This window comes from Taudactylus pleione, unplaced genomic scaffold (assembly GCF_031769625.1).
Source record: "Taudactylus pleione unplaced genomic scaffold, aTauple2 ptg000366l, whole genome shotgun sequence".
In the NCBI taxonomy this organism is placed as follows: domain Eukaryota; kingdom Metazoa; phylum Chordata; class Amphibia; order Anura; family Myobatrachidae; genus Taudactylus; species Taudactylus pleione.
The window spans coordinates 7,046,054-7,072,953 of NW_028284767.1; the positions used below are offsets into that span (position 1 = coordinate 7,046,054).

A 26,900-nucleotide genomic window follows, 5' to 3' on the forward strand; every position below is an offset into this window, starting at 1 on the left:
TTTAAAATCATGCCACTTTTGTAACATGGCATGGCTGCTTTCCTTCCGCAGACACAGCAATGCCCAGGGTGAATATGGTGCTGCCAGGACTCAAACTGCAGCCCCTACAGCAGTGATTTTCAACTCAAGGCACACTACACAAGATTTTCAAATTGCCAAGGCACACCATCCAGCTGTGCAGCGTGCGTGACCAATGAAAAAACATACACATTTTCTCCCACATAAAAAAATTCACACACATTGGCCTCCACAGGAATAAAACACACTACATTGGCCTCCACAGGAATAAAACACACTACATTGGCCTCCACAGGAATAAAACACACTACATTGGCCTCCACAGGAATAAAACACACTACATTGGCCTCCACAGGAATTAAACACACTACATTGGCCTCCACAGGAATAAAACACACTACAGTTCTAGTGTGCTGAGCTGACTGCCGTGGCACACTAGTTTAAAAAAACTGCTCTACAGCATACCTCCCAACATATTGGTGTCACATCGCCTCATGGCACACCTGTGTTTCCATCACTCTGGTGGCATGCCTAGCGCTCCCAGAGATGCTGGGCCACCCCAAAGCTCTCCCACACACTGTGTAGATACCGTGCGCATGCAGCAGTGAGAGAGTGCCCCCTCCTGTGGAATACTGTGGACTGTTGGTGGAATGCTCTGTTAGTGGCCAAAAAGTGGGACAGTTGGGAGTATGCTCTACAATTATGGTCACAGGCAGAGTTAACAACCTACTGTACCATTTTTTTCATGTAACTGGGGCATTTAAGAGTTAAGCTTACATGGGGAGAGACTTTGAGTCCAATACAAATAGTTGAAGATTGAGGGACATTCTATACATGAAAAGTGTTCAGCAATATGTTTTATTATGATTTTTAACATAATCACTGTTATATATCTGTCACAATAAAATGTTTTTAATGTCATAGCAATTGCATATATTCGTGCCAGAAATCACTATCACTGCCTTCCCCACTCAAGGACACAACACAGCATGCAAATGCCCCGTTGTTTTGCTAGTTACAGGGGGCACCAGGCAGAGAAGCCCTCTGGCGAGTCTAGTGAAAAGATGTTGCAGCAAGATGGTTATCTCCGGAACTCAGGCCGCTGGCAGTAATACTATACCCGCCGAGCCACAGGACTGGATACAAAGCAGTGCAGGGCACACAGAGTACAATAATACGGACGGTGGGAGCTTAAGAAGCAGTCCAGCCTCCCTTAACAGTGGGGAAGGGGGAGACATACAGTAGGTTAGGAGGCAGCCTGCGACTCGGGCAGCAAAGTCGGGTTAAGTGAGTGAGAGACAAGAAAAGAAGAGGAAGAAATACAAAGAGGCGAATGTAAGAGGAGGAGAGAGGTGGGATGGTGGGAGAAAAGAGAAGGAAATAAAACTAATGTCAGGCACAATAGATATCAACCCGGCAAATGACTGGTTCAAGATATTAGTCATTTTATACCCAGTTTGGATGCATCACTGTAGCAAGGTATACCCTTTCTTAAACATGCCTAGCTGGAATTTCATCTTTTGTCTTCTAAATTGTAAATTATATGCATTATCAGTGACCAGGGAAGGTCCCAGAGCTGGATTAAGACAATAATACCGCATACCAGTGCTACTTTAGTGACCACCATACAGCGGTCCTGTTATTCAGAGATGGACGGCTTTGCAGAGCTGCACACAAGCGGCTGTGCATTCCCGTTCATCTCAGATACAAATTCAGAAGGAGGTGTCAAATGCAAAGGAGGTTGCTGCATTTGCGATCCCAGCACTGCAGCCAACGTCGTAGGCTGGGATCACCATCACAACCATCACTATGGTTGCTCCTTTGGTCAGGATGCAGGAACTGGAGCTTCCCGCAGTGCTGGTCACTTAAGAGCAAACATCTCAATATTGGAGATGTACTTTAATCAACGGATTAACGTACATATCTGAATCAGGTCCAGAGCCCAAAACGGGTTCCGGGATTCAGCCAGAATGGTTTCTGGGTGTCACAAGCCGCCGCTGCGTCTTGTCTGACAATTGTGATTCGGGTGGTTTTCTCAGGCACATTGCTAGGAGACAAGAACGCTGGGCTGCTCTCCACAAGGTCTTCCTACCTGACTGTTCTGTCTCCGCCTCCCTGCACTCATTGAATCGCCTTCCTTTTTTACCCCTGCTGGTTCTCTGCTCTGATGCCGGCTATAGCATTTGTTTGTGACTTTCGGTTCTAGTGAGAAGTTCATCCTCCTGTGTGTTCCAGCTCCTGTCATTTACTGCCCAGACCCCCGATCATACATCGGGGAGAAGCGGTATCAGCGCACATAACGTGCGCTGATACCGCTTCTGGGCTTCGTACATCTACCCCATTGTATAATATTTAGGGTTAGAATTAAAAAACTTCTTATTGGGTCAAAGGGGAAATAATGCGAATGTCTGCAGTGTGCTAATTTCTCGTCCGGCGGTCATTCATACCGATACCGTGATAGTGTAAGCACTTCTGTAGGATGTTATCTGTGTAGTGTCAGTACTCCCTCAGTATTTATGTCTGAAAGACGAGGTGTTTAGACCTCCAGGGGAATAGAAGCCAGATAAGTTGTTCTAGACTGTCAGTGGTCCAATCACTTCAGTAGAATGATTGACACATGTGATGTTACAAATACTAGATAATCCTCTATGAATAGCTTTGAATACCCAAGCTAGATATGGAAATCTTAACTTTTCTTCCTTAAGCTAGGTACACACCAGGATGATGTCGGCCCGATATGTAATTTCCGGCTGAATCGGAACAACATATTGGTCGGATCGTCCAGTCTGCACGGACTATCTGCGAGTTCCTGCGGTCGCATGCAATACTGTCCGGTCGGCTGTACTGCATGGCCCAACTGAAAGATATTGCATGCGGCACCGTTGCAGGTAATGAAGGAAACAACAAGGGATCGTTTTATCCTTCATTACATCACTAAATGTGTACCCGAGGTATGATATGGTGGCCTGTCAGGCCGACATATCGTCTGGGTACACATTGCTAAGTGTGTACCCGGCCTTGGGCCTACTTTGTTGGTTACCTGGCAGTCTTTTGTCATTTGTAAACTATTTCAGTCTAATGCCAACTAAAAAAAAAAGGGCTAGCTGAAAGATTTGTGAAATTAGATTATGGCACCTCTTATGCTCCTTATAGATTTCATATTTGTCTAGATCACATATTGGGGTCTATTTAGCAAGCCAATTTTCACTTCAATAATGCAGAAACAAAAAAGGTTAACAGAGAAAATAACACAATTATCTTCTCCGTTAATGCCCGACTCCTACAACATTGCTTTGTAGCGAGCGAGTCATTGCTCTCTACAGCGCATAACGGTTTCTGCTATGCAGCAAGCAGAAAAAATGTTAGCCAAATCCTTAAAATATTTACCCTATGAAAATGTCATTATATGAGGAAAATCCTCATCTCAGCCGAAAAATGCATCAGTCACTGAAGGCGGCTGTAACTCTCCTCCCCTCAGTCGGCAATTACACCGCCAGTGTTTCCAGCAGTATAACTGCAAGGTTTTTAAAAATGCAAATCCTGAAAGGATTGTTTCTGCATAACAGGGAAATAATAAGGAATAATTGGTAACAATCGCAACGATATTGGCAAAAATATTGGAGCCAATATCCCGATTATTGCTAAATAGACCCCATTGTTACATTTATTATCACAATGAAAACATGTACTTTATGGAATCAAATAAACAGAACATGGAACATTTAACTAAGCTTTTATTGTGATTTACTTAATTATTTTGTGACTGTTAACACTGTTCCCCATCGTCCTCTACTTCTACCCTTCTTTCCTCCTCCTTCCCCGCACCCTGCAGATCAGTAATGCTCCCAATATCCAAAAAAATGGGGTTTCCAAATCCCTTGTGCCAGTTCAAAGGGTCTTCAAGGGAACCACTCACAGAGAAAATGTACTTCTCCCAGAGGAAGCGCACCATCTCAGTGTCTAGGAAAGGGTTGCATTCTCGTACATTTTTTTCAAAGATCCTTCGGCGGTACTTAAACTCCAGGATGGTCTTGGTGTAAGTGTTGAGGGTGAGGACCGAGGCAGACATGCATAATGTGAAGGACAGCCAGGCCAGACTGTTGGGGACAAGAAAACAAATAATATGATCAAGTACTTCCTTTTGCACAAACAGTTTTTTTGGGGGGAGAAAATTAATTAGGGGTAGATGTACTAAGCCTTGGAGAAAGATAAAGTGGAGAGAAAGTACCAGCCAATCAACTGTTATTTTTCAAAGTTACAGTTAGGAGCTGATTGGTTGGTACTTTACCACGCTCCACTTTTTCTCTCTCAAACGCTTAGTACATCTACCCCACGTGTGATAGATCTAAATGAAATGTTTTGGGGTTAGCCATAAATAGAAGTTTTTGGAACCACATGAATATGGTACCTAACATACGGACTCTGACTGTTTATCGGTAGACTTAGTCAATTAGCAGGAGCATATTGACTTGATGGGTGACTTACCATAATATTTGTAAATGTCTGTAACAGACTCCTACATCACATTTTAAACTTAGCCAATGTAATAAAGTCACAAAACATGCAGACTTGCATCATAGTTGCCGACATTCAGCTCCCTCCTTCCGGTAGGGAGCTGAATGCCTGCACACAGCGGGGGGGGTGGAAGGGCACTAACTCTGCAGGTGGCCGGGGCCAGGGCGTGACCGCAGGATCACGTCATTGCGGCCACGCCCCCTCCACATTGCCAAAAATAAAGACATTGTGAAGCGGGGGGGCGGGGCCATGATGACGCGATTTAGCGCGAATCGCGTCATCAGGCCCCCCGCTGTGGGGGGTTTCTAGTTGTAGTCAGCGGGAGGGGGCGAGACCCGGGAGGCTTGCCTGCCTTTCCGGGGGGTCAGGAGCGTCTCCCGATATTCGGGAGGCTCCCGACCAAAATCGGGAGGGTAAGCAAGCCTGACTTGCATGTTTTTCAGACTCAAAAAATGCTCAAGATTTAAACTCTCATCCAGGTGTTTCCTGTATTGAAAATACAACTCGATCAATGTATTAGGGTGAGAGTTTTACTGCTAAACTCACCCTACTACATTTGGCCCTTGCTGTCATTTGGCCCCTGCTGTCAATAAACTGACTGAGAACTTTCTGTCTTTGTATTGTTGTTTGAGAGGCTTGTATAGGATCAATTTCTGACAGGGAGTGCTATTGCCATTATAGAATCTCCTGGGGTAATTCGTATATAGGGCCGTATTCAATTAATTTTGCACCCACGATACTTTTTCGCATACCGGACTTTTCGCCTACCTTGCGTATTTTAGCAGTGGAAACTTATCGCGCGCGTGCCCGCTATTCGCTGTATTCAATTCCAAAAGACGCGAAAACGCAACCCAATGAATGCAAAGCAGGCGAAAAGTGCTGTCAGAATTGGGGAAATCACCCCCTAAAAGATGCACTAACATTAGGGATCAATGTACATGCCCCCCGATTTGCCCTAATAAAGCTATTAGGTGTGTTAATATCGTCTAATTAGTGTCTTTTCACAAGTGGTGAAGAATAGCATTAAGCAGTTTTTTTTTGGTGAAAATAAGTAGTCCTGTCAAATTTGGGGTACTTGAAAATGGGTGCAAGCATGGTTTAAAGTCGCTAAAGTAAAGTTTTACAAAATGTAAAAAGAGCACCTGAAGCAAGCACCTGTAATCCAAAAACACCCCCAATTTGCACTTTTTTGCCCCTTTTTTCTAAGTAATTTTTGGGGGTTTTCCTCTATTTTTTAGGGTTTTTTTGACGCAGTAATGCTTTGGGGGGCTGTCCCAAGGGTACTGTGTGGTTTCCCCACCTTTGCACCCCTAAATAGCGATTTTGCACTTTTTTTCTCCACCTATTCATAGGCAAATCTTTTTCGCCTATTACATTGCAAGGCGTTTTCGCGTACGCGAAAAGAGAATGGAATTGAATACGGCGATACTTTTCCGACAGGTGAAAAGTCGCAATCGACGATACTTTTTCGTGGATCTCGACTTTTCGCTTCTAATTGAATACGGCCCGTAGTGTTATCCGCTCCCCCCACCCCATGTATCCCAAATCCTTGATAATTTTACTGTCTGGTTCATTCACTTCATTATCTATTACCCTTCCTTATCTTTGTGTTCTCACTATTCATACTGATAAAGCCACTTGCACAAAATGTATCTCCCTGTCTTCTTTACTTTGCTCACCCTCTATAACTGTCACTTCCTTTATCCCATCTTCCCCCTTCCCACTCTTAGACCACAACCCTTTTTACTTCAGCTCTCCCCACTTCTTCCATTACCCAAAATACTGTGTTATTCCCAAACCTAGCCGTCTCTACATTTTCACCTCAGCTCTACACATGTCTGCTCCTGCCAAAACTCACAGCCTCTGGCACTCTAAACTCCAACTGAGGCACTCCAATAGATGTTCCCCATACCACTGTCATCCATTATCTTCGTTCCCTTCTTCCACCATCTTCATTCACTTCTTCTACCAACCTTCTCCTCTTTTCAATTCCTAACTTATAGCTTTTCAATTTACCACCACATAAAATTGTACACTATCCTCTCAATATATTTCCTCCATCAGGCCACACTCCCCATCTAACATTTACACCATCTGTCCCTTCCCAAGTCTGGGGATGAGGTCTGCAATCTTCTGTCATCTTCTCCCCTCTCTACCTACCCCCTTGACTACGTCATCTCTCACCTAATCTGTCGGTCTGCAGCAGGCCATCACTTTAACACACTTGGCGGGATGTATGAAGCCTTGGAGAGAGATAAAGTGGAGCTGGTATTAGTTGTCCAAAACAACCCATCAGCTTCTAGCTAATTTCAAAGACCATGCTAGATACATGATTTAGAAGCTGACTGACTGGTTGATTTGGGCAACTTCTCCACTTTATCTCACTCCAAGGCTTGATACATCTCCCCCACTGTCACTTATTCTCAAAAAATGTATCTTGACCCAGCTTCTTTTTGCAACTACAGACCAATTTCTCCCCTCACATTCACCTCTAAACTTTTCAGGCAGCTTGTCTATAGTTGCCTCACAAGTCTCCTTTCCTTTCTCTCCCTCCTTGACTTTCTCCAATCTGTTACCATCACTTTCACACCACCGAAACATCCCTCACTAAAATCACCAACAATCTGTTAAGTCTATGGGTCACTCACTTCATGCCCATCCTTCTGTATCTCTATGCCACCATCTACATATTGACCACTCTCTCCCCTGCACAGTATTCAATCCAATGGCCTTTGTGACACAGTTCTCTCCTGGTTCTCTTCCTGCATCCCAAACTTCTCCTTTTTTGTTTCTTCTTCCAGCTCCTTCTATCCTCCTTTCCTTCCACCCACTGGACTCCCATGGCTCTTATTTGAACATACGGTTTCTTTGTTTTATATCTCCACCTAAGGGGAAGTAATTATCTCCTTGATTCTTAATAATGACATTTTTACTGATGACACCCAAATCTACCTCTCCTTCCCTGACCTGTTCCTGTAATTCTGTTATTGTGGCAGCAGTGGGCCTTAATCAAGATAACACATGTAGTATGTACGCTAGCAGTCCACCTTCAAATGGTGACATTTACCTTCAAACACATTAAAGAGTCAAATGTTTTAGAAGAACAATGTATTTTGCTTTTATATATAACTAAATTAGCACCTAGTAACAACTTACCCAAAAGACCATCCATAATACCATGTCTGTGGTCTCCAGTCCTTGGGGCCTAGGTTTACAGTCACTTGGAAAACGGTCATGTACATCATATGGGCTACCATGCCAAGAAGACCTAGTGAATATAGAACGCATTCTGTTATCTTCAATAAATATATACAAATTAATTTTATTGAGTAGTACAGGACACACAGAACATCCCATATGCTTTAATATAAATTCAATATGTTTAAATAAAAAAAAACACTATGCAATGTAACAGGTCTTTTGAATTCTCGTGGCTTGGCATGTTCGACAATTCATGTGAGCAAGAATCAACAGTTGGTGACATGTATTGTAAATGTTTCCTCTTTGCACAAATACAGTAAAGATAGGGAAGGGGGGAATAGAGTGATGCAGTCTAAAGAGATTCTTACAAATTGGTGACATGTTACTTTGGGCATGGGGGAATGCTCACTGCATTGCATGTTTCAAAATTGTGGGACAATCTAGCTAAACTTTCCATATCTTATCAGTTCTGCCTGAAAATAAATTTCTTACAGGGTAGTGTGACAAGAGGCATAACTATTGTGTGTTAATGATAAAAGCAACAAATAAAATAAATTAAAAGAGATTCAGTTAAAAGTTTTTAGTGTCTAAAGGGAGCCCCAGGGAAACTACTAACTTTTTACTTCGGATATATATTGTATGCTGATTTGTTGCCAAACACTATTCCTTCGGAGTACCTTCAACCTACAGGAACCCAGAGAAACCTTATCCCATATTTATATATATATATATATGTATATGTATGTGTATGTGTGGACAATTTTTTGCTTTTGTGCTACAATATTACGTTATGTTTTGTTCTGAGCTACATGGCTATTCTATAGAAGAACCCTATGGGAGTAGTGGCTGGAATATTTGGAACTGCATCCAGTTAAAGCAAGAATTGTTGAGTCATCCAGGAGGACTTTGCTATCACATAAGCACGGATTATATTTATTTCTGGTACACTAATTTTGATGACCCCTGTTTCCATGAATAAATTTTTCAGAATTTATTCATGGAACAGATGTATTTCAGTAGAGGCAGCAATTCTGTATGATCGCAATTTATTATTTACACCCTTTTCAGACATAAGACCTAGAAAATACAAGGGTACTTCCCGGGTCTATCAACCCTGGAAATTCCCAGGTCTTAGGGCTCTATTTACTACAATCCGCATATTGAATGCGGATTGTAGTGTGATATTACCGAGTAAATTCGCATTGCGAATTCAGGCAATATCATAGGGATTTACTATAAATCCCTTGCAGGGACCGAGCTTGCGATAAAGCTCTGTCCCTGCGGATCCCATCCGCACTCTAGTCGCTGTATTTTCGGAAAAAGTACCGCGACTAAGAGCCCGCGCATGCGCCGACCCACCGTCGCTGCTGCCCCCCCACCGGTGCAAAGCCCCGCCCCCCGCGATCGCGGACCCCCGCAACCCCCCCCCCACCCCGCGACCCCCCCCTTCATTACACTTACCTGCATCCTCCTGGCCTCCGGTGATCTTCTCCAGGCTTCCCGATCAGGTGATCTCCCATACTGCACTGGGGCCCGATCACCTGATGACCGGGCAGCAGTGCACTGTGGGAGACCAGCTGACCGGAGAGGAGCCATCACCGGAGGCCCGATCACAGGTCCCTGGAGTCTGGTAAGTCAGCCTCTGCTCTCCCCGTTAGAGCAGAGTGGGAGCCCGGTAACCGGGGGAGACCCTGGATAACGCCACCTCCAGGTGGCGTTATTATCACAGGGCTTCCCCCGGTATTTTTTCACAATTTATTTTTAGTAACTATGGTCGGATCACATTTCCCATTACAATTATGGGAAATGCGATCTGCTTTACTAAAAATAAGTGATACTAGGGGTTGGAGTAGAATTTTACTAATTCTACTCCAATTGCCCTATAGTAATTACAGGTGAAACTAAAATAATGTGAAAAGGGTGTGAAAACACCCTTTTTCACTTTATTTTAGTAAAAATAATGTTAATAAATAGAGCCCTTAGTCTGAGACCCCCATTCCCACTACACCAAAACCCGGGAAATTCCAGGGTCGGATACGTTCACACTGAACACGGGTCTGCCCTGGATTTGGTGTGGATTTAAAGGGGACACTGTTTTTTTGTTCAAAGTAATGACATAATAAAATAATTCATATTTTTTTATAGTGAAGCTCACAAAGTTTGTTTGTTTCTAATGTTTTTTTTATTGAAACCCAATAAATTGTTACATTACAATATAATAAAATTATGAATTTAGCCTCTAGAAAGTTTTAGCCTATACAAATACAACATTTTCACAAAAAAAAGATGAACATAAAATAATACACTTCATACACATTTATTTAGACCCTCTTACTTATGTAAGACTTACCACACAGGAGTTTCTTCATAATTCTTTAACCATCACTTGCAATCTCGCACTAGTGTGATGCCTTGGGGTGGTTCTGCTGGGTTGGCCTGGGTGGTCCCGTGCCCTGTATTTGTTCCATAGGAGTGTTTGGAACCTGCCTGATAGAGGTCATCTGGATGTGGTGGGCAGGACCATAATTATGGCCATTATTATGCTAATGACCTTTTTGATGCAATATAGCAGTATTATTATAAGGTTTGGCATGGTTAGAGTGTGCACTTGCATTTTTTTACTTTTTCTGCTTGCAGCACCTCACATTGTGCTTAGGATGTGCAATCTAGGGCCCCTCCCACTATGCATTCTGTACTATGCTGTGTGTTAGTTTTGGGACTGGTATTGGGGCGCAGGGCTCTCTGGGCTGGTGTGGCTGGACTGCTTCATGGCATCATAATGTACACTTTTTCACTTCTTTAGTTTGTTTTTTATATATGTAGTACTTCATACACTTTAATTTAGAACATCTTACTTATGTAAGACTTAACACATAGGAATTTCTTTATAATTCTTTAACCATCACTTTTAATCTCACACTAGTGTGATGCCATGGGGCGATTCTGCTGGGTTGGCCTGGGGGGTCCCGTGCCCTATATTTGTTCCATTGGAGTGTTAGGAATCTGCCTGATAGAGGTCACCTAGATGCAGTGGGCAGGCCCATAATTATGGCCATTATTATGCTAAGAACCTCTTTGATGGAATATAGCAGAATTATTATTATTAGGTTTAGCATTGTTAGAGTGTGCACTTGCATTTTTTCTCTTTTTCTGCTTGCAGCACTACTAGTCTCAGCAGGTAGCACCTCACATTGTGCTTACGGTGTGCAATCTAGCGCCCCTTCCCCTATGCATAAAATAATACACACTTTACCCTCCCCGTTAGTGCCTATACCTAGCTCTTCCTGCTTGATGCTTAAACCTAACCGTCTCCCCTTAGTTCCTAACCCCCACAGTTGTGCCCAAGCCTAACCTTCCCCCCCGAAGCCTAACCCTAAACCCCCCCCATCAGGGGCAAACGCAGGAATTTTAAAGGGGGGTTTCCAAACGGCTGGTTAAAAAAAAAAAAGCAACTATATATATATTTATAATATATACACCATCACCATGCAACTTTAGACCAGAAAAACATGTCACGCATAAACAGGGAAGGAGAGTCAGACCTGCTATTGTTTTTTGGACAGGGAGAGGGAGGAGATGTTATGTGGATAGAAATTCTGCCACTGTTGTCACTTCACACAGTGGAGACTCCTGGCTGCATGCTGGTACCCAGGTCATATTGTAACACCAGCAGCACATAAATAGAGATAGTGGCTATCTCTGACTCCGACCAGGAGGGTTTTACAGCACATAAACAATGAAGCAATTATATGCCCCCTTAATTCCTTCCCCTGTCACATACAGCAGCACACACCCTCCAACATAAAGCAGCACACACACCCTGTCACACACAGCAGACCCTGTCATGCAGCAGCAGTACACACACCCTGTCACACAAAGCACGCACACACACAGAACACACCCTGTCACACACAGCAGCAGCACACACCCCGTCACACAGCACACACTGTCACACACCTCTCTGTACAAATTACTTACATCCTGCATCCAAGGAGTTAATGATCACGTGTCAGCTTGCCGGGCTGAACGGGACTCAAGAGCAGTGTAGGGGTGAGGAATGCAGGCTGCCTGTGTTAGTCGTCAGTCACAGGAACACACACTGCACTTTTGAATTTGCCGCGTTTAGCTTCCCCGCACGTATGGACCCGATTATTGCACTTACTATACAGAGCGCTGCCAGGGCTATTAATATACCAGTGTGCCCCCTCAAGCCCCAGAAACCCCTGTACCTTTTTGTTGGCACTTTGCTACTCATGCTGTCAGCCCTTTATTCCACTGCATCCCCGGAGGTGGCACAGTTCTCAATCAGTGTTCACCTCTGCTCTGCTGCGGACCTCCTTCAAGTTCTATGTGCCGGACTGCTAGGTGAACCTCCTTCTCCCACGCTCCCTCTGGGATGACTGTAAGGAAGTGCCCGGGCATTTTCGATCGTGGGGGGTGGGGGAGTGGGGGGTGGCCTGCAACTGGTGCAGAGATGGAGACAAGGCTGTCTCCATCTCTGAAAAGAAAATTTGGTCTCTCAGGGGGGGTTTCTGGGTACTCAGAAACCCCCCCTGCGTGCGCTACTGCCCATGGTGCCTAAACCTAACCCCGCCCCCCCTGCGCCGCTAATAGCTAAGACGCCCCAGTGTACCCTTCATTTGGGATGGCGGCTGTCGGGATTCCGATGTCGGGATATGGACTGGCATTGGGATTTCAACGTCTATCTTTAGTCCCGGGTCGGGCTTCCGACGGCCGGAATCCCGCCCGCCGGTATACTAAATACATCCCCTGTGAACCCAGTGTATGCATATGTGTATTAAAAAAGTATATGCTTACTGGTGTAAGAATAAACAATATTTTACCCTCATGCTTCATTGATATTTATACAAACATATAATTTTTCACAATTATGGTATTTCTGTTTTTAATTGTATTTATTATACCCTTGTAAATAATATAACTCATTGTCCAGTAGTTTTTTTTTAACATACCACTTTGATATTGTATAAAATTTGCTGGATTGCATGATCTTAAATTGTAAAAATGGAGCCATAAAATAACTAAAATGCATTAATACTATATTCCATAAGTCGCAAAACACACACATGAATGACTTACCTGAGAGCACTGTAATAATAGCAGCAAACGCATTTATTTTCAGGCCATCGATGAAGTTACTAGAGTAGAAAAGCTCTAAGCACATAAGCAGAAAGCCGAGGCTTAGCAGTATGATGTATAGAAACTCAGAGATCACTGACAGCCAGAGTACACCTGGAACATACAGAAAGTAGGGACTCCATTACTTAGTGCCACATCTATCTCACTCTCCAATATTATTCCCTATACCAGAGGTTCCCAAAAGCGGTCCTCAAGGCTCCCCAACAGTTCTGATTTTAGAGATATCCATGCTTGACCACAGGTGACTTAATGAGTACCTCAATCAATTTGATTTAACCACCTGTGCTCAACCATAGATATCTCTAAAACCTGAACTGTTGAGGAGCCTTGAGTACCGCTTTTGGGAACCTCTGCACTATACATAAGAAAGTTACTTGCAGCAAAATAAGCTTACATACTAATCTTATCCCTATTGTTTCATACACAATGTACATGTGCTAGATGGTCCCTCCAAAAAGGGAATTTTATTCAGATTACCCAGCTGATAACTTGCAAATTGTAGTGATCAGTTTTTATGTTGCATATTTATTACAACTATCTCCAGGAGACTAATGATGACCTGTAATGAGTATAGATTTCACAGGTTGAGTCTCCCATATCCAAATATTCCGAAATACGGAATATTCCGAAGTACGGAATAATTTTGGCATGACTGAGATAATGAAACCTTTGATTTTTGATGGTTCAATGTACACAAACTTTGTCTAAGGCACAAATTATTAAAAATATTGTATAAAATTACCTTCAGGCTGTGTGTATAAGGTGTATATGTAACATAAATGACTTTCATTTCTGTACACAAACTTTGCTTGAGCCACACAATTATTGAATATATTGTATAAAATGACCTGCAGGCTGTGTGTATAAGGTGTATATAACACATAAATGCATTCTGTGTGTATATTAGGGTCCCATTCCCAAGATATTTCATTATGGTATGCAATTATTCCAAAATACGGAATATTCCGTTATCCAAAATACCCCTGGTCCCAAGCATTTTGGATATGGGAGACTCAACCTGTATCTCCTTTCATATGTCCAGAGTAATTTGCTATAGCTGTCGTGTGGAGGCATCAGAAGAGATGTGATGACATTTTTAGTAATATTAAGCATTAATGTTTCAGAGAAGCTTTTAAATATCAATAAGGTAGTAGAACTAAATATTAACAATCACATGCAATGATTCTTATTATCAATTATGATACATGTAAACTTGGATTATAAATACTTTATTTATTTCATTCTACTCACACTGATATTTAGGGGTATATTTACTAAAGTGTGAATTTTTTGAAGTGGAGACGTTGCCCATAGCAACCAATCAGATTCTAGCTATTATCTTCTAGAAGGTGCTCGTAAAATGCTAAGTAGAATACCGCTCGTTGTTAAATAGTATCATACTGCTATATCTTATGCAGACATGAAATTAAAATAGAGCTGCCTAAAAACCATGGCATCTGTCATGATAAATACCTCCAGCTGTAATAAACATACACAATGAGTTTGTAATGGAACAAACTCGTTAGTAAATGGAGCCCCAAGTTGTACACACATTTCCAACTGGCCACATCAGTGCACATGCGTGGTCTGATGACAGCGAGTAGGCAAGAAGAGAGTGCCGCGATTCCTCTCCTGGTACAGTCCATAGCCCATAGGCTACAATAGCTAAGCCATTCTGTAGATGGCATTAGCTACCAGGGCCAAGCCATACTGGAGCTTGGTATATTCTGCATTAAAGAAGCCCCCATAGAAATCTTTTACAATCGAAAAATGGGGTATTGCAGCAGATATCTCCAATATCTAGGGTAGTTCCATGTCACGAATCGTGGTCTTAGCCGCCCATACAGGGTTAAACATTTATTCATTGCTGTGTCTAAAACAGTGTTGGCTAACCTTGACACGCCAGCTGTTGTGGAACTATATATCCCAGCATGCCCTGCCATAGTTTTAGCATGCCCTAATAGCAAAACTGTAGCAGTGCATGCTGGGTTATGTAGTTCCATAACAACTGGAGTGTCAATGTTAGCCAACACTGGTCTAAAACCTCCAACAGACTATCCCAGTGATTACCGGTCACCTGGCTGCTTACTTGGTCAACCTGTTACCACTCCCTATATATTTCCAGGCCTAGGAAAGACTCATTGCCTGAATAACTGTGTTTCTTCCTGAGGATCGTTCCAGGCTCAGTGTCTACTATGTTTACAGAGCTTTCTCCTGTGGATACTTTCCTTGTTGAAACTCAACCATTACCCACTTCTACCATCACTGTTTGCCTCTCAGAAATGCGGCTTAACGTGCTGCATACCGATAACCACCGGGACTGTTTACCATCGCCGCTGTATGCCATTTCAGTGCCGCGGCTTCCACACCACACACAGAGTGATCATCATTGTCTGCATTCCATCTAAGTTCTCTTACCCGTTATATGTTTGTATTGGGCAGAATTTTTGTGTGCAATGGGCTTAGTCAGCCTGTGTGCATATCGCACTGGGGGGTCTATTTACTAAGCAGTGTTAGGAGACAGAGTGAAAATTGATAAGGTGCCAGCCAATCAGCTCCCAACTGTAATTTTTCAAACACTGCCCGTGAGAAGACAGTTGGGAGCTGATTGGCTGGCACCTTATCACTTTCTTATCACTTTTCACTGCTTAGTAAATAGACCCCTGGGTGTCCTGAGCTAATCTGTTAGCACATGCTCTGTACTCACGCCTGGTACAGCTCCTCTGCTTGGTACAAGTCCTCCGGCAGTGTAGGAAACCGCGGCATCAGTGTACTGTAAGCAGCACAGTTGCAATGTGAGTGACATATTGGTTATCGGGTCCACCTCTCCGTGAGAACTTTCCTCTGCACAGGCATTGAGTGTCCTTGTATTAAAAACAATCCTCTGGCTTTTAGCGGTGACTTGGCAAGGATACCTTGGATTCACGCGAGTGGTATATAGATAGTTGACCCCTTCATCGACACGTTTCTCTCCGTACCTGGTGTTCAGTACTGTGTGTGCCTGAAGTGTCTCTCTATCCTGAGTTCCCCTTCCAGATTATGGTCCAAGTCTTTTGTCAGAGCTATACCAGGGATATAGCTTCATTAGTTCTTCCTTGGTTACATAAGACTCCGATTCCTGGGTTGGTTCCCAGGTGCAGACTGTTAGTACTATACTGTTTTGAGTTCAGGTGTCTCTTGTCACTGGTGTAGTTCTCTGGCCCGATTGGTCCTAGGTCCGTTAGGTGAGAGGCTGCCCGGTGGCTTGGGTTCCTGTACCAATGCTAGTATCCTTGCATTGCGCTGGTCCGTGATTCGTAGTGTCTCTAGCCTGCCAGTACCTGTATTACCTATGAGTCGTGGTATCTTGAAGCCTCCCCGTTTCCTGCACTCAGTTAAATACCCTGGGCCCCGGTGCCAGATCTACAAAATACCAGAACCGTGATACATACATTCAGGTATTTTCGTGGAAAATTCCCCAATAAATATACCTCTGTGTGACATGTTTTCTAGTTTAACTATAAATAACGGACTTATATGTTGTCAAATGTGTTAAATTTTCTTTTCTAATTCTTTTTCCTGTTATAAATTTTATGACATTGCTATTGAGGCTTTTCTATATTAAAGCAGCTCAGCATTCCCTTGTTTAGATAGCTCCTATATAAAGTATTCTAGTGACAATTCCCCACCATCACTCTTTGCAGCATTCAGCACACACATCACGCCTGTCTCCCGTTCCCAGAGTTATTATGGATCTGCCCTCTTCATTATCTGCACACTTCTAGTTCCACTTGTCTATATTCTGACTTCCTAATCCCCTCCCATGTTTTCTGTTAACCCTCTGTGTACCTGGTATTTTTCCTTTTCTCATTTTTATCGACGCAGAAAGATATATTTTATTGAACATTTGTACGGTACATAAACTTTTCCTATATAGTTTCCCTTGCAGCCTGAGACAGCAGAATAATGTGGAAATGCAATATTTTCAGTATAGTAAGGGACAAATATATAGACTGCACAAGTGGAGTAGAGTAAGCCTGCGGAGAGTGCTCAGCCATTCTCCACAATGAGCTCCGCCACATCATCCAGCCCAGTGCCACATTAACAGCAGAGCCGATGGGGTGGTTGTCCAGGGACCCACACAAACTGGAGGGCCCCCACACATGGCTATATCACCAGCATGGGGTTACTATGGCACTATAATGTGTTTAACACATACAAGTTTTTCTCCCCGGGAGAAGCCCGCAGAGGAGAAGCAGGTGGGTGGTGTTGGTGGTGGGGCGGGATGATTTGTGTCATTAAGCCCCACACGGTAATTTGCCAGGACTGCTGCATATTTAAATAGGGGCGGGGCCAAATGACACCATTCTCATAGAAAGGCGTGATTAGGTCTCATCCCCTACTCATGGAACCGCCGATCCCCGGGAATATTCTCCCCATTCTACCCACTTCACTAGGAACTGGGCGGAATGCGGGAGAAGTACCTACTCTTCTGGAGGTGTGGGGGGGTTACCCAAAAAATCGGGAGCATCCCACAAGTCCCAGGAGGGTAGGCAAGTATGGTTTAACACCTAAGTGGTCTTGGAGTATTTCCACATCATACTTCATAAAAATATCACCAGTACATCATATCACCAATTTTACTGGTAGGAACCCACACAAGTTAGTAGCCCTGGGGCCTCCACAAACCTTAATCTGGCCCTGATCATGCCCGGCATTGGATTTGAGTTTCGGTGAGTCTGTACACTTTCCGGGATATATGCCTACCCCTTCTGGGGTAACATGAGGTCTCCCACTATTCCAGGAGTCTCCCTGAAATTCCAGGAAGGTAGGCAACTTTGGTATTCATGTCATTCATCCTCTTGTGGTGGCACATGTTGGCCACTCAATTGCACTATGCCAAATTTCCAGCCAGTCCCTTATCCCAGCATACATGCCATGACTACATAGTTATAAATAACAGAAGCTTGTATGGGTACCTTTTTCAGATTCCGGGGATAATTCAATAAAGCTGCGACATGCCTCTTCTAAAACAAAATACATAAAACATTAAAGAAATGATATACTGTATACGTTAGTTATATGAGTAGCATTACTGCCTCTCAGCACTGGGGACAAAGGTTCTGTGGACGAAAGTGCTTGTTTGTGTGTCTAGTGCAAGATTCAGGGGTCTATTTACTAAGCAGTGTTAGGAGAAGTGAAAAGTGATAAGGTGCCAGCCAATCAGCTCCCAACTGTCATCTCACAGGCTGTGTTTGAAAAATGACAGTTGGGAGCTGATTGGCTGGCACCTTATCACTTTTCACTTCTCCTAACACTGCTTAGTAAATAGACCCCCCACACTGATGTGACGGATTACATAGAACAGCAACTGAGCACGCCCTCATCCGCTGCAATGATGTAAAGTGTGTTGAATCCTATTGGGTGACAGGTGTTTTATAAATAATTATTAGTATTTCTTTAGAGAGCAGGTTTGTTTTTGTGGCTGGTACTGTTGATAACAGTGTATAAGTGAATTCATAAAAAAATGTATGTTATGCGGTGGACATGAGCACATCTACATGTGTTCTATGTTCAGTTAGAGTCACAAACAGACACTGTTGTATTTAACAATTTTTTAGCCAGTTCTTATTGGGGCTCTAGAGTTGACAGGATTAGAAACTAATTTTGAAGTACAGACCTATTGTGCAAGGTTGCAATGTGTTAAAATTCTCATTTCAGCCATTCAGAGGATAATTCTTTTTATATTCATTAGAGGGAACAGTAATTGTATGGCTGCTCAGTTTGAGATTCTGATGTTGTCACAAGCCGTATTGAAAATAACATTTCACAACAGGAATTAGTGCTCCCATCCTATTCAGCCACTAGCCGGCAGTATATTGGGCCTAATTTAGAGATGTACGTAATTTCCATATTTACGATGTTTCCCGGTCTGCGCATGTGCAGGTTCCGCACTGTGCAAGTGCAGATCTGGGGCTGCCATGTCACTTGCAGTGCCCTACAAGCCAGCATGAGTGACATGCTCCTGCCATTTGGATGTGGTGACGGGCAGCATTCCTGTTGGCCCCATTTTCTGGGTGTGACGATGCCAGTGGCTTCATCCTTATATGCAGATTCGTTATCGCCGGCAGCGTGATTTCACCGGACTCAGATGTTCACTGTTCAAGCATTTGAACCAATGCTGCACCTTAGGAAGCAGCAGCAGATCACAGAAGTCCACAGTGAGCGCAGTTTTACACAAGACTCTTTCTGCGGTTTTTGTGTATTTTAACACAGCTGCTGCATACAAAGACGCAGCCAAAGCAGTAGAGAGCTGTGAGGGGCCCGGGTAATTTTGAGGGCGTGGTTAAACCATACTTGCCTACTCTCCTGGGACTGTCAGGAGCCTCCCAAAAATCGGTTGCCGCTCCCGACACCCCGCAAGACTAGGCAAGTCCCCCGGAATGGCTGCCGGCACCCCGCAAAACTCCCGCACCAGCCGCAAAAGTGGGCAGCCTGGAGGAGCGATGACGCGATTGGCGCTGCATCGTGTCATCGTAGCCCCACCCCCTGCCTTGTAATGCCAGTAATATTGTCATTATAAAGCGGGGAGCCCCCGCTCCACCCACTTGAACCGTCCCCACCCTCCCTGCTGGACGGACCTGCCAGCCCCCTCCCGGATCCCCCTGCTGAAAAGTCGGCAAGTATTGGTTACACCTCCTTACAAAAAGATATAGAGAAATGGTATTTGCGGAGTGTGCTCCACAGGGGGTGCTTTGTGCCCCTCAGCCAGTGGCAAATCCAGGGGGTGGGCATGATCAATGTGATCGCTTCCCCCCGCACAACCAGAGAAGACTACTGCTGCTGTTGCCCACCGGTAGCAGCCTCCCCGGTCCCTTCACAGCCCAGCATACAGCAGCATGTGCTGGGCTGAGGAGACACAGGCTACTGCTGCTGATAGGCATGGGAGAGGGTGGGGGGGCGAGCAGTGGACTCGGGCCCCTCCATCAGGCCTAGGCCTGGGTAATTAGTACCTGGTACCTTTCACTTTTCGGCGCCCCTGGACGCAGCGGCTGTGCGATAGCATCCATCTCTGAATCAAGCCCATTGTTGGTGTCGAGTGATTGCAAATAGCTCTTACAGAATGCACTAAACTCACCCTCTCCCCCACCCACCCCCCCAAAAAAAGAAACCTTTTTACCCACTCCTTTACTTACCCCCTTGGTGTTTTTCACAGGAGAGCCAGAAGCCAGTGTGAAAGTACTTGAAAGAAAACTTGTCATCCCCAGTCTCCCAATTATAGTGCACCGCATTCTGGTCCAGGGTCCCATTGATGTCAGTTATGTCGCTGTTTGTGGTGGTGCTGTTTAATGATAGCACCTGACAGTTCTTACTTTTCACAGCTGATAGACAGGGCGGCTTCACCACTTTATGCGTCCCCTCACACCAGTAGCTGGTAAAAAAGGCTGCCACAGAGAAACTGAGAGCCATTAGATTCAGTACCACAGAAAGGAGCGACCGGTTCCTCCTGCTTATTTTCATCATGAATATAATATTTAAGTTGTAAAGTACATCCGGAATACTTCAGAATTGATCTGCCATAGGTTTCTCCCTTATTTGTTCCATCTGATTCAGCACATGTACTAACATTTATGGATTTCTATTGTCTCTGTATGCCATGATCTATTCATTGTTTAACATGCTTATCTTCACTGCTTTACTGCCTATTACTGGTCTCCTAGTATTAACGCATTTATGTCTTTTTTTCCAGAATGATGTATTTTAGATTTGTTGACAATGTTTTACATATGTTGCAGTTTGTTCTATCTGAAGCAAAAACCTGCAATGCTGGAGAAATATGAAGGACATAAGAATTTTAGAATATTAACTTGATATTAACTGTACATCATACATAGTTGTCCACACACGGTCCAGCATTCCCAAGGACATTCTGCAGAAGTTACTAATGGATCTCTGTGATTGATTGTCCTTAGTTAGGATATAGATTTTCTGAAACAGAAACACATATGTTACATCAGTGTTAATATTAAAGGGAAGACACACTCTATTTATGGTCAGGGTTCATATACTACCTTTACAATTTTATTACTATTATTAGCTAATACAACTTAGATTGGTGCAAACATTATATTATGCATTGAAAGTATATTAAAAGATAACCTTTATTTATAAAGTGCCAACATAGGGCCTAATTTAGCAAGGATCGCAACTGCGATTATGCACGCAATTGGCCGATAGTTGCGTTCTGCACATGCTAATCCATCGCAGTGCGTCTGTGTGAACCAGCCACTGCTATTGGGACGGTGATCGCAGTGACTACACAGACACATCGCAGAGTGATTGACAGGAAGTGCCGTTTGTGGGAGGTGACGGGGTGGTTGGCAAAACACAGGCGTGCCAGTGCATTTGAACGCCGTTGCAGGGGCGTGCATAAATTATCCACTACGATGCCATACGCAGCCTGACCTCTCACTATGTGCGATGAGGTTGGCAATTTCTGAGTAAGGTCAGACCTTGTGCAAGAGTGTGTGAGGCTCTGACTGTATTCAATGTTACCAATGGTTTTGCAGTCTTGCTAAACATTACGGGCGTGTGTAAGGTAAGGTGGGTGTCCTCATGTAGTGCTGCAATGGCATAGCGATCGCAATGGATTAGCATATCATTGCAGTGAGACTGCGTAATCGCTATTGCAATCGCAATCCATAATGAATCAGGTCCCTAGTACGTAGCACTTACATTGAGGGGATCTCAATGAAAATGAATTGTGCAATTATATAAAACAAAAAGGTAAATATGACCCTACCCAAATGAGCTTACAATCTAAAAAGGTGTGGGGAACAGTTAATGAGGCCGCTGAGTATATACTGTAGCTGCTTGTGGTGAAATGGTGTGAGGCTATTGCAAGGAACAAGTGTTATTAGCCACCAATATTAAGCTGCCATTGGCAATTTGCTACAACAAGTGGGGTGGCCCAGATGTAATGAGGCTAGGCAGTGTAAGGGGATCGGTATGAATCAAATGAAGACCGGCAGCAGTGAAGATCCCGACATGGTAAGTAACTAACTAGCCCTAACCTCCCCCCCCCCAAGCCTAACCCACCTTTAGGGGTGCCTAACCCTAACCTCCCCCCTAGTGCCTAACCCTAATCCCCTCATCCCCGTAGCCTAAACCTAACCGTCCCGGGGGTGAGGGGACGGTTAGGTTTAGGCTACGGGGATGGGAGGGATTAGGGTTAGGCACTAGGAGGAGGTTAGGGGCCCACTACACTAGGGCCCCACCACATATGGAGGACTACTACTGGGGGCAGTATATAAGGGGCACTGCATAGGGGGAGGACTACTACTGGGGGCAGTATATACGGGGCACTGCATAGGGGTGGCAGGGCCGGTGCAAGATTTCTGGGCGCCCTAGGCAAGATTTCACCAACCGAACATGCTCCCTCGTTTTCATAATATGCCACGCATCAGTTTCCCCAGTTTATAATATGCCACAAAGCAGTGTCCCAAATTCATAATATACTATATAGAATATGCCACACAGGAGAGGGTCAAAATCATAATGTACCTCATAACACTGTTGCCAATTCATAATATACCACTCAGCTGTGGCACAATAATATATGTCACTCAGCCGTGAATTATGCCATTCATTTTTTTTTGTTGTCTCAGAGGCGCCCTCCGGTGGCCGGCGTCCCTAGGCGGCTGCCTAAATTTGCCTAATGGTAGCACCGGCCCTGAGGGGGGGACTACTACTGGGGGCACTATATAAGGGGCACTACATAGGGAGGACGACTACTGGGGGCCTCTGTCGTGGTCACCTACTTATATATGTCTGTGTGTGTAGACATATATAATGGAAACCCCTCCCCGAGAATCCTGTGTTTGCCCCTGGATCAGCACACATACTGTACTGTAGGAACCTGTGCAAGCGCCTTGTCACATATCCTGGCTGCTAGAAACAATACATGGACACGTGTCAAACCTTTAAAGAGAGGTTGCCCATAGTACCCAATCAGCTTCTAGCTATAATTTTATAGACTGTACTAGACAAAATGATAGCTAGAAGCTGATTGGTTATGGGGAACTTCTCCTCTTTAGAAGGCTCATTTACCAGTGAGAACAGTAGCTATAACTCCCCACAGTCCCAGGTGTCACAGAACAATCTCAATTTTTTTTTTAAGGTAAATGAAGTATGGCATTACCTGTCCAGATTTTCCAGTTGGCACTATCTGTATGTAAGGTCTGAATTAACTGGCCTGGCATCATGGTAACGTAAGCTTGCTGCACACTAGCTGGTACTGCTAGTATATCAGTATAGGGTACTATATCTCAGCATGTGGCCAGCAGTATACTTTTGTTTGTAAAATCTCATATGCTTGTCTGCTTTCATAGAATCAAATATTTAATACATTCACACGGCACTTAGGAATCCTAATTTCTCAATAAGGACATATAGTTAAACTAAGATGTAAAAAACATTAAAAATATATTTAAAATTTTTTTTTATGGAGTCATCAAAATCTCTACCAGTCAAAAAGAAGGCGAGCACCATACTGGAAAAAAAATAAAAATAAATAAATTATATTTTATATATATATATATATATATATATATATATATATATATATGTATATATATATATATATATACATAGGCAAACGCAGGGGGGGGGTTCCGTCTGCCTGGAAACCCCCCTCCCCAGCTCACACCATGACCACAATAGAAATAGTAAGGTCATTTTACTAGTGTTGCATGTTCTTCTCAGTATCGCAAATGCAATAATTAGCACCACCTGTGGATCTTCTAACATGTATCAGCCAGTAATAAATAACCTGTGCACCAACTAGGAGATCTGGAAAACATTCACTGTTAGGGATGTGCTGCTATAGAGCCCAATGTGTACATATATGTCCAGGGCAGTGCTAGGTTATTCTGCTGCTCCCCCAGACTCCTGGGCTTGCTCTAATACTCTGGAATGGGGCCCACATCTAAAATAAAAACATTCAGCTCAGACAGGATGGCCCTACTGCCGCATCTAATGACTGTGATCGCTGGTCCTGTATATGCTGGAATTCTGACACACAATATACTTTGTATGACACATATTAAAGCTGGTTAAATGCTAATTATACCCTCTTCATGGACAGGCCACACTCACTCTAGAATCAAGCATTTGGAAACCCCCCTCTAGAAATCCTGCGTTTGCCAATGATATATATATATATATATATATATACATACATACATACATACACACACACACACACACACCTCTAAAATGAAGAAAGGAAGGTCTGTAGATTGATAGATTTCTGCAAATCATTCAATGGTTGCATATGCTCTTCAATATTCATAAGCCCGAGCATAACATTGTAATATTTCATAAACACACATTGCACTGACCAACATCACAAGAATTAAACTAATCTATCCATCCATTGTGTAAAAAATAAATCGCCTGACAATTGTTGTTGTAAGAAATGTCACTATGGTGTATACGTGTAAACATTTCCATGTGACTGACTTTGGATAATTATCCTAGATGATCCAATGACCCGCCTAACATCTTACAATTTAGACAGCAATGTATAAATCTGTGACCAGTAATAAAAACAATGTAAATACATGTACAAAAACCATTATTACACCAACTAATAAATCTTGGGTCTAATTATATACAGTATAAATATTTTTAACTGTTGATCCCTGAGTAAAATATATCAATACTATACATTATATCAGTGATGGGCAAACCTCTAAGCCTTCACTTTTAGCCCGAGTTCTTGCCTTTGTCGTCATATCTCTTTGGGGACTATTCAGTTCAAAGGTATGTTACAGGTTTTTTTAGTCGGAGATGTATATCCCGCAATTCGATTCAATTCTTGGCGATGTGTGTTTTTTAAGTCGGCGATGTTCATTTTTAGTCGGTGAATTTATGCCTATTGTTGACCTAATTTTTAAACATCGCATTCAATTGAATAGCAAAGTTTAATGTAATTCTCGCTTGGAGTTTAGAAGCGATCCACAGGCTAAAATATTGTTGACAATCACATGCCAACATTGCATTCAATTGAATTTCCCCCAATGTTATAACTTATGATTGTTTAAAAGGCCAGCTGATATGTTATTACAGAGACGTGTCTCATTCAGAGATCAAAAATATTAATTTATTACTTAGACTAATACCCCTTTTACACCGGAGCTAAAACCCGGGTTTTTGAAGGGTTAACCCGGGCAGCTCCCTGGTGTAAAAGGGGAGAGGGTTGGATCGCCGGCTCGAGTGACCCGGCAATCCAACCCAGGTAACTAGCAGGGTTTAACACGGGCGTAGCCCGTGAAACCCTGCTGTGAGAACAGCGCACTCCGGGTCACGATGACCTGGAGTGCGCTGCTAGCCGGCCGATTGGTCCGGCTTCAGTGGCGCTTGGAGATGACGTCATCTCCAAGCGTCCACTTTCACTCCACAAAAGCCGGGTCTATGCAGACCCGACTGCGGTGTGAGCGGCGCTGACTCGGGAATATCCCGAGTCAGCGCCGGCAAAATTCCAGGTCTGATCCGGATAGGAACTTTGTTCCAACTCCGGGTCAGACCCGGAATTTAGGTGGAAAAGAGGTATAACAGTAACACGTGTCCCTTTAAAGGTTAGAGGGTTGTCTAATGCAACCACGAAGTGCATCAGGTTGCCCATCCTCATAAGACACTTTCAGATCGACAGAATACTTTCCCCACAGTGCATTGTTGCTGTAAATGCTGACAAGGTGCTCCGACAGCTGAAGGAGGAACGATTGACCAGTTATACTTTTGATAGTGATCTCACCTGACCAGATATTCTGAAGACTGTTTAAAAACAACCCTTGCAGGTGTTGTCACCTGTAATTACCTCATAAGACACAAATAGCATAAGCTCTGTGATACAACATACACTTATGGGTGTGTCTAAAATATTTGAAATATGTATAAAAAAAATACATTATTTCCATAAATATATTGGTAGAAAGCCAGGGTGTGCAGTGAAAGGTGTAATAAACTGGCGCTGTGAATCCACTGCATGCGGCTGCATAACTGGAGTCTTTGCTTGTACTTTAAAACTGGTTTAACTTCATACATATTGCCTTATTCTAGCATAGAGAGGAAAGCAATGATGTTTTCAGTGGTTCTTAACCTCAACCCTCAAGTTTCTCCAACAGGTTATGTTTTGAGGATTTCTGTCTGTGGAAACAGGTGGGATAATTACTGGTCCAGCTATAATACCCCTTTCACACTGAAAATTAAAATTGCAGGTAATTAACTGCTACCTGGTAATTTGCTAAACAAATTAGCAATTTTCCCTGTGTGAAAGAGTCATCCTGGGACTAAGGCCCTCATTCAGAGCCGTACGCTCTGAGCAGAGCGCACGCTCTGAATGAGGGCCGGCCTCCATAATTATGGAGCGTCCTCCTGGACGCTCGTATAGCTGTGGGTCACCACCCACAGCCTATACGAGCGTGCAGTTTGATGGTCGCGATGGTCTTGACCATCGCGACCATCGCCACTGCGAGCCGGAGCCTGCGGTTGAGGTTTTCAACCGCAAGGCCCGGAGTGATTTTGGCTCTATCAGAGCCAAAATCACTCCCACTGACATCACTAGTGATGTCAGTGGGCCGACTTCTGACGGTAGGCGTTCCCTTGGGAACGCCCCCGGCAGGGAGGCACGCCCACCAAAGGGGGCGTGCTGTCAATCAACATCGACAGCACGCCCCCTTTGATCAGACACAACGAGCGAAGGAAAGTCCTTCGCTCGTCGCGTCTGGCGCATGCGCACGACGGAGCTCCCGACGTCGTGCGCATGCGCAGTGCACAACATCGACCCACTTGCGAGCGGACAGCCGCTCGCGGGTGGGTCTGAATCAGGCCCTAAATTCCCAGGTCTCTGACCCTGTTTTTATGCAGGGTCGTAGACTCGGTAATACCCTTTTTACACCAGAGCTAAAACCCGGGTTTTTGAAGGGTTAACCCGGGCAGCTCCCTGGTGTAAAAGGGGAGAGGGT

General features: G+C 43.9%; 1 protein-coding gene across 2 annotated transcripts; it reads right to left on the reverse strand.

Annotated features, from left to right (window-relative positions):
- Positions 1 to 3,735: 3,735 nt before the first annotated feature.
- Positions 3,736 to 20,890, reverse strand: LOC148508457 (germ cell-specific gene 1-like protein). 2 transcript variants are annotated; one of them, XM_088444567.1, is made up of 5 exons: positions 20,070 to 20,890; positions 17,853 to 17,900; positions 12,835 to 12,987; positions 7,690 to 7,801; positions 3,736 to 4,115 (listed from the first exon to the last, which is right to left on the reverse strand). In XM_088444567.1, exons 1-5 carry the CDS (start codon positions 20,395 to 20,397, stop codon positions 3,785 to 3,787), a joined length of 972 nt encoding a protein of 323 aa, XP_088300693.1. In that variant the 5' UTR covers positions 20,398 to 20,890; the 3' UTR covers positions 3,736 to 3,784. The 2 variants fall into 2 exon arrangements, with proteins under 2 accessions (XP_088300693.1, XP_088300694.1); XM_088444568.1 differs by lacking the exon at positions 17,853 to 17,900 and having other exon boundaries at positions 20,070 to 20,850.
- Positions 20,891 to 26,900: the final 6,010 nt, after the last annotated feature.

Coding starts and splice junctions, on each gene's coding strand:
- LOC148508457 (XM_088444567.1), bottom strand. CDS start 20,397: ATGATGAAAATAAGCAGGAGGAACCGGTCGCTCCTTTCTGTGGTACTG. Junction 7,802..12,834: donor TATTATTACAGTGCTCTCAG/GTAAGTCATTCA, acceptor TATATTCACTAG/GTCTTCTTGGCATGGTAGCC. Junction 4,116..7,689: donor TATTATGGATGGTCTTTTGG/GTAAGTTGTTAC, acceptor TGTCCCCAACAG/TCTGGCCTGGCTGTCCTTCA.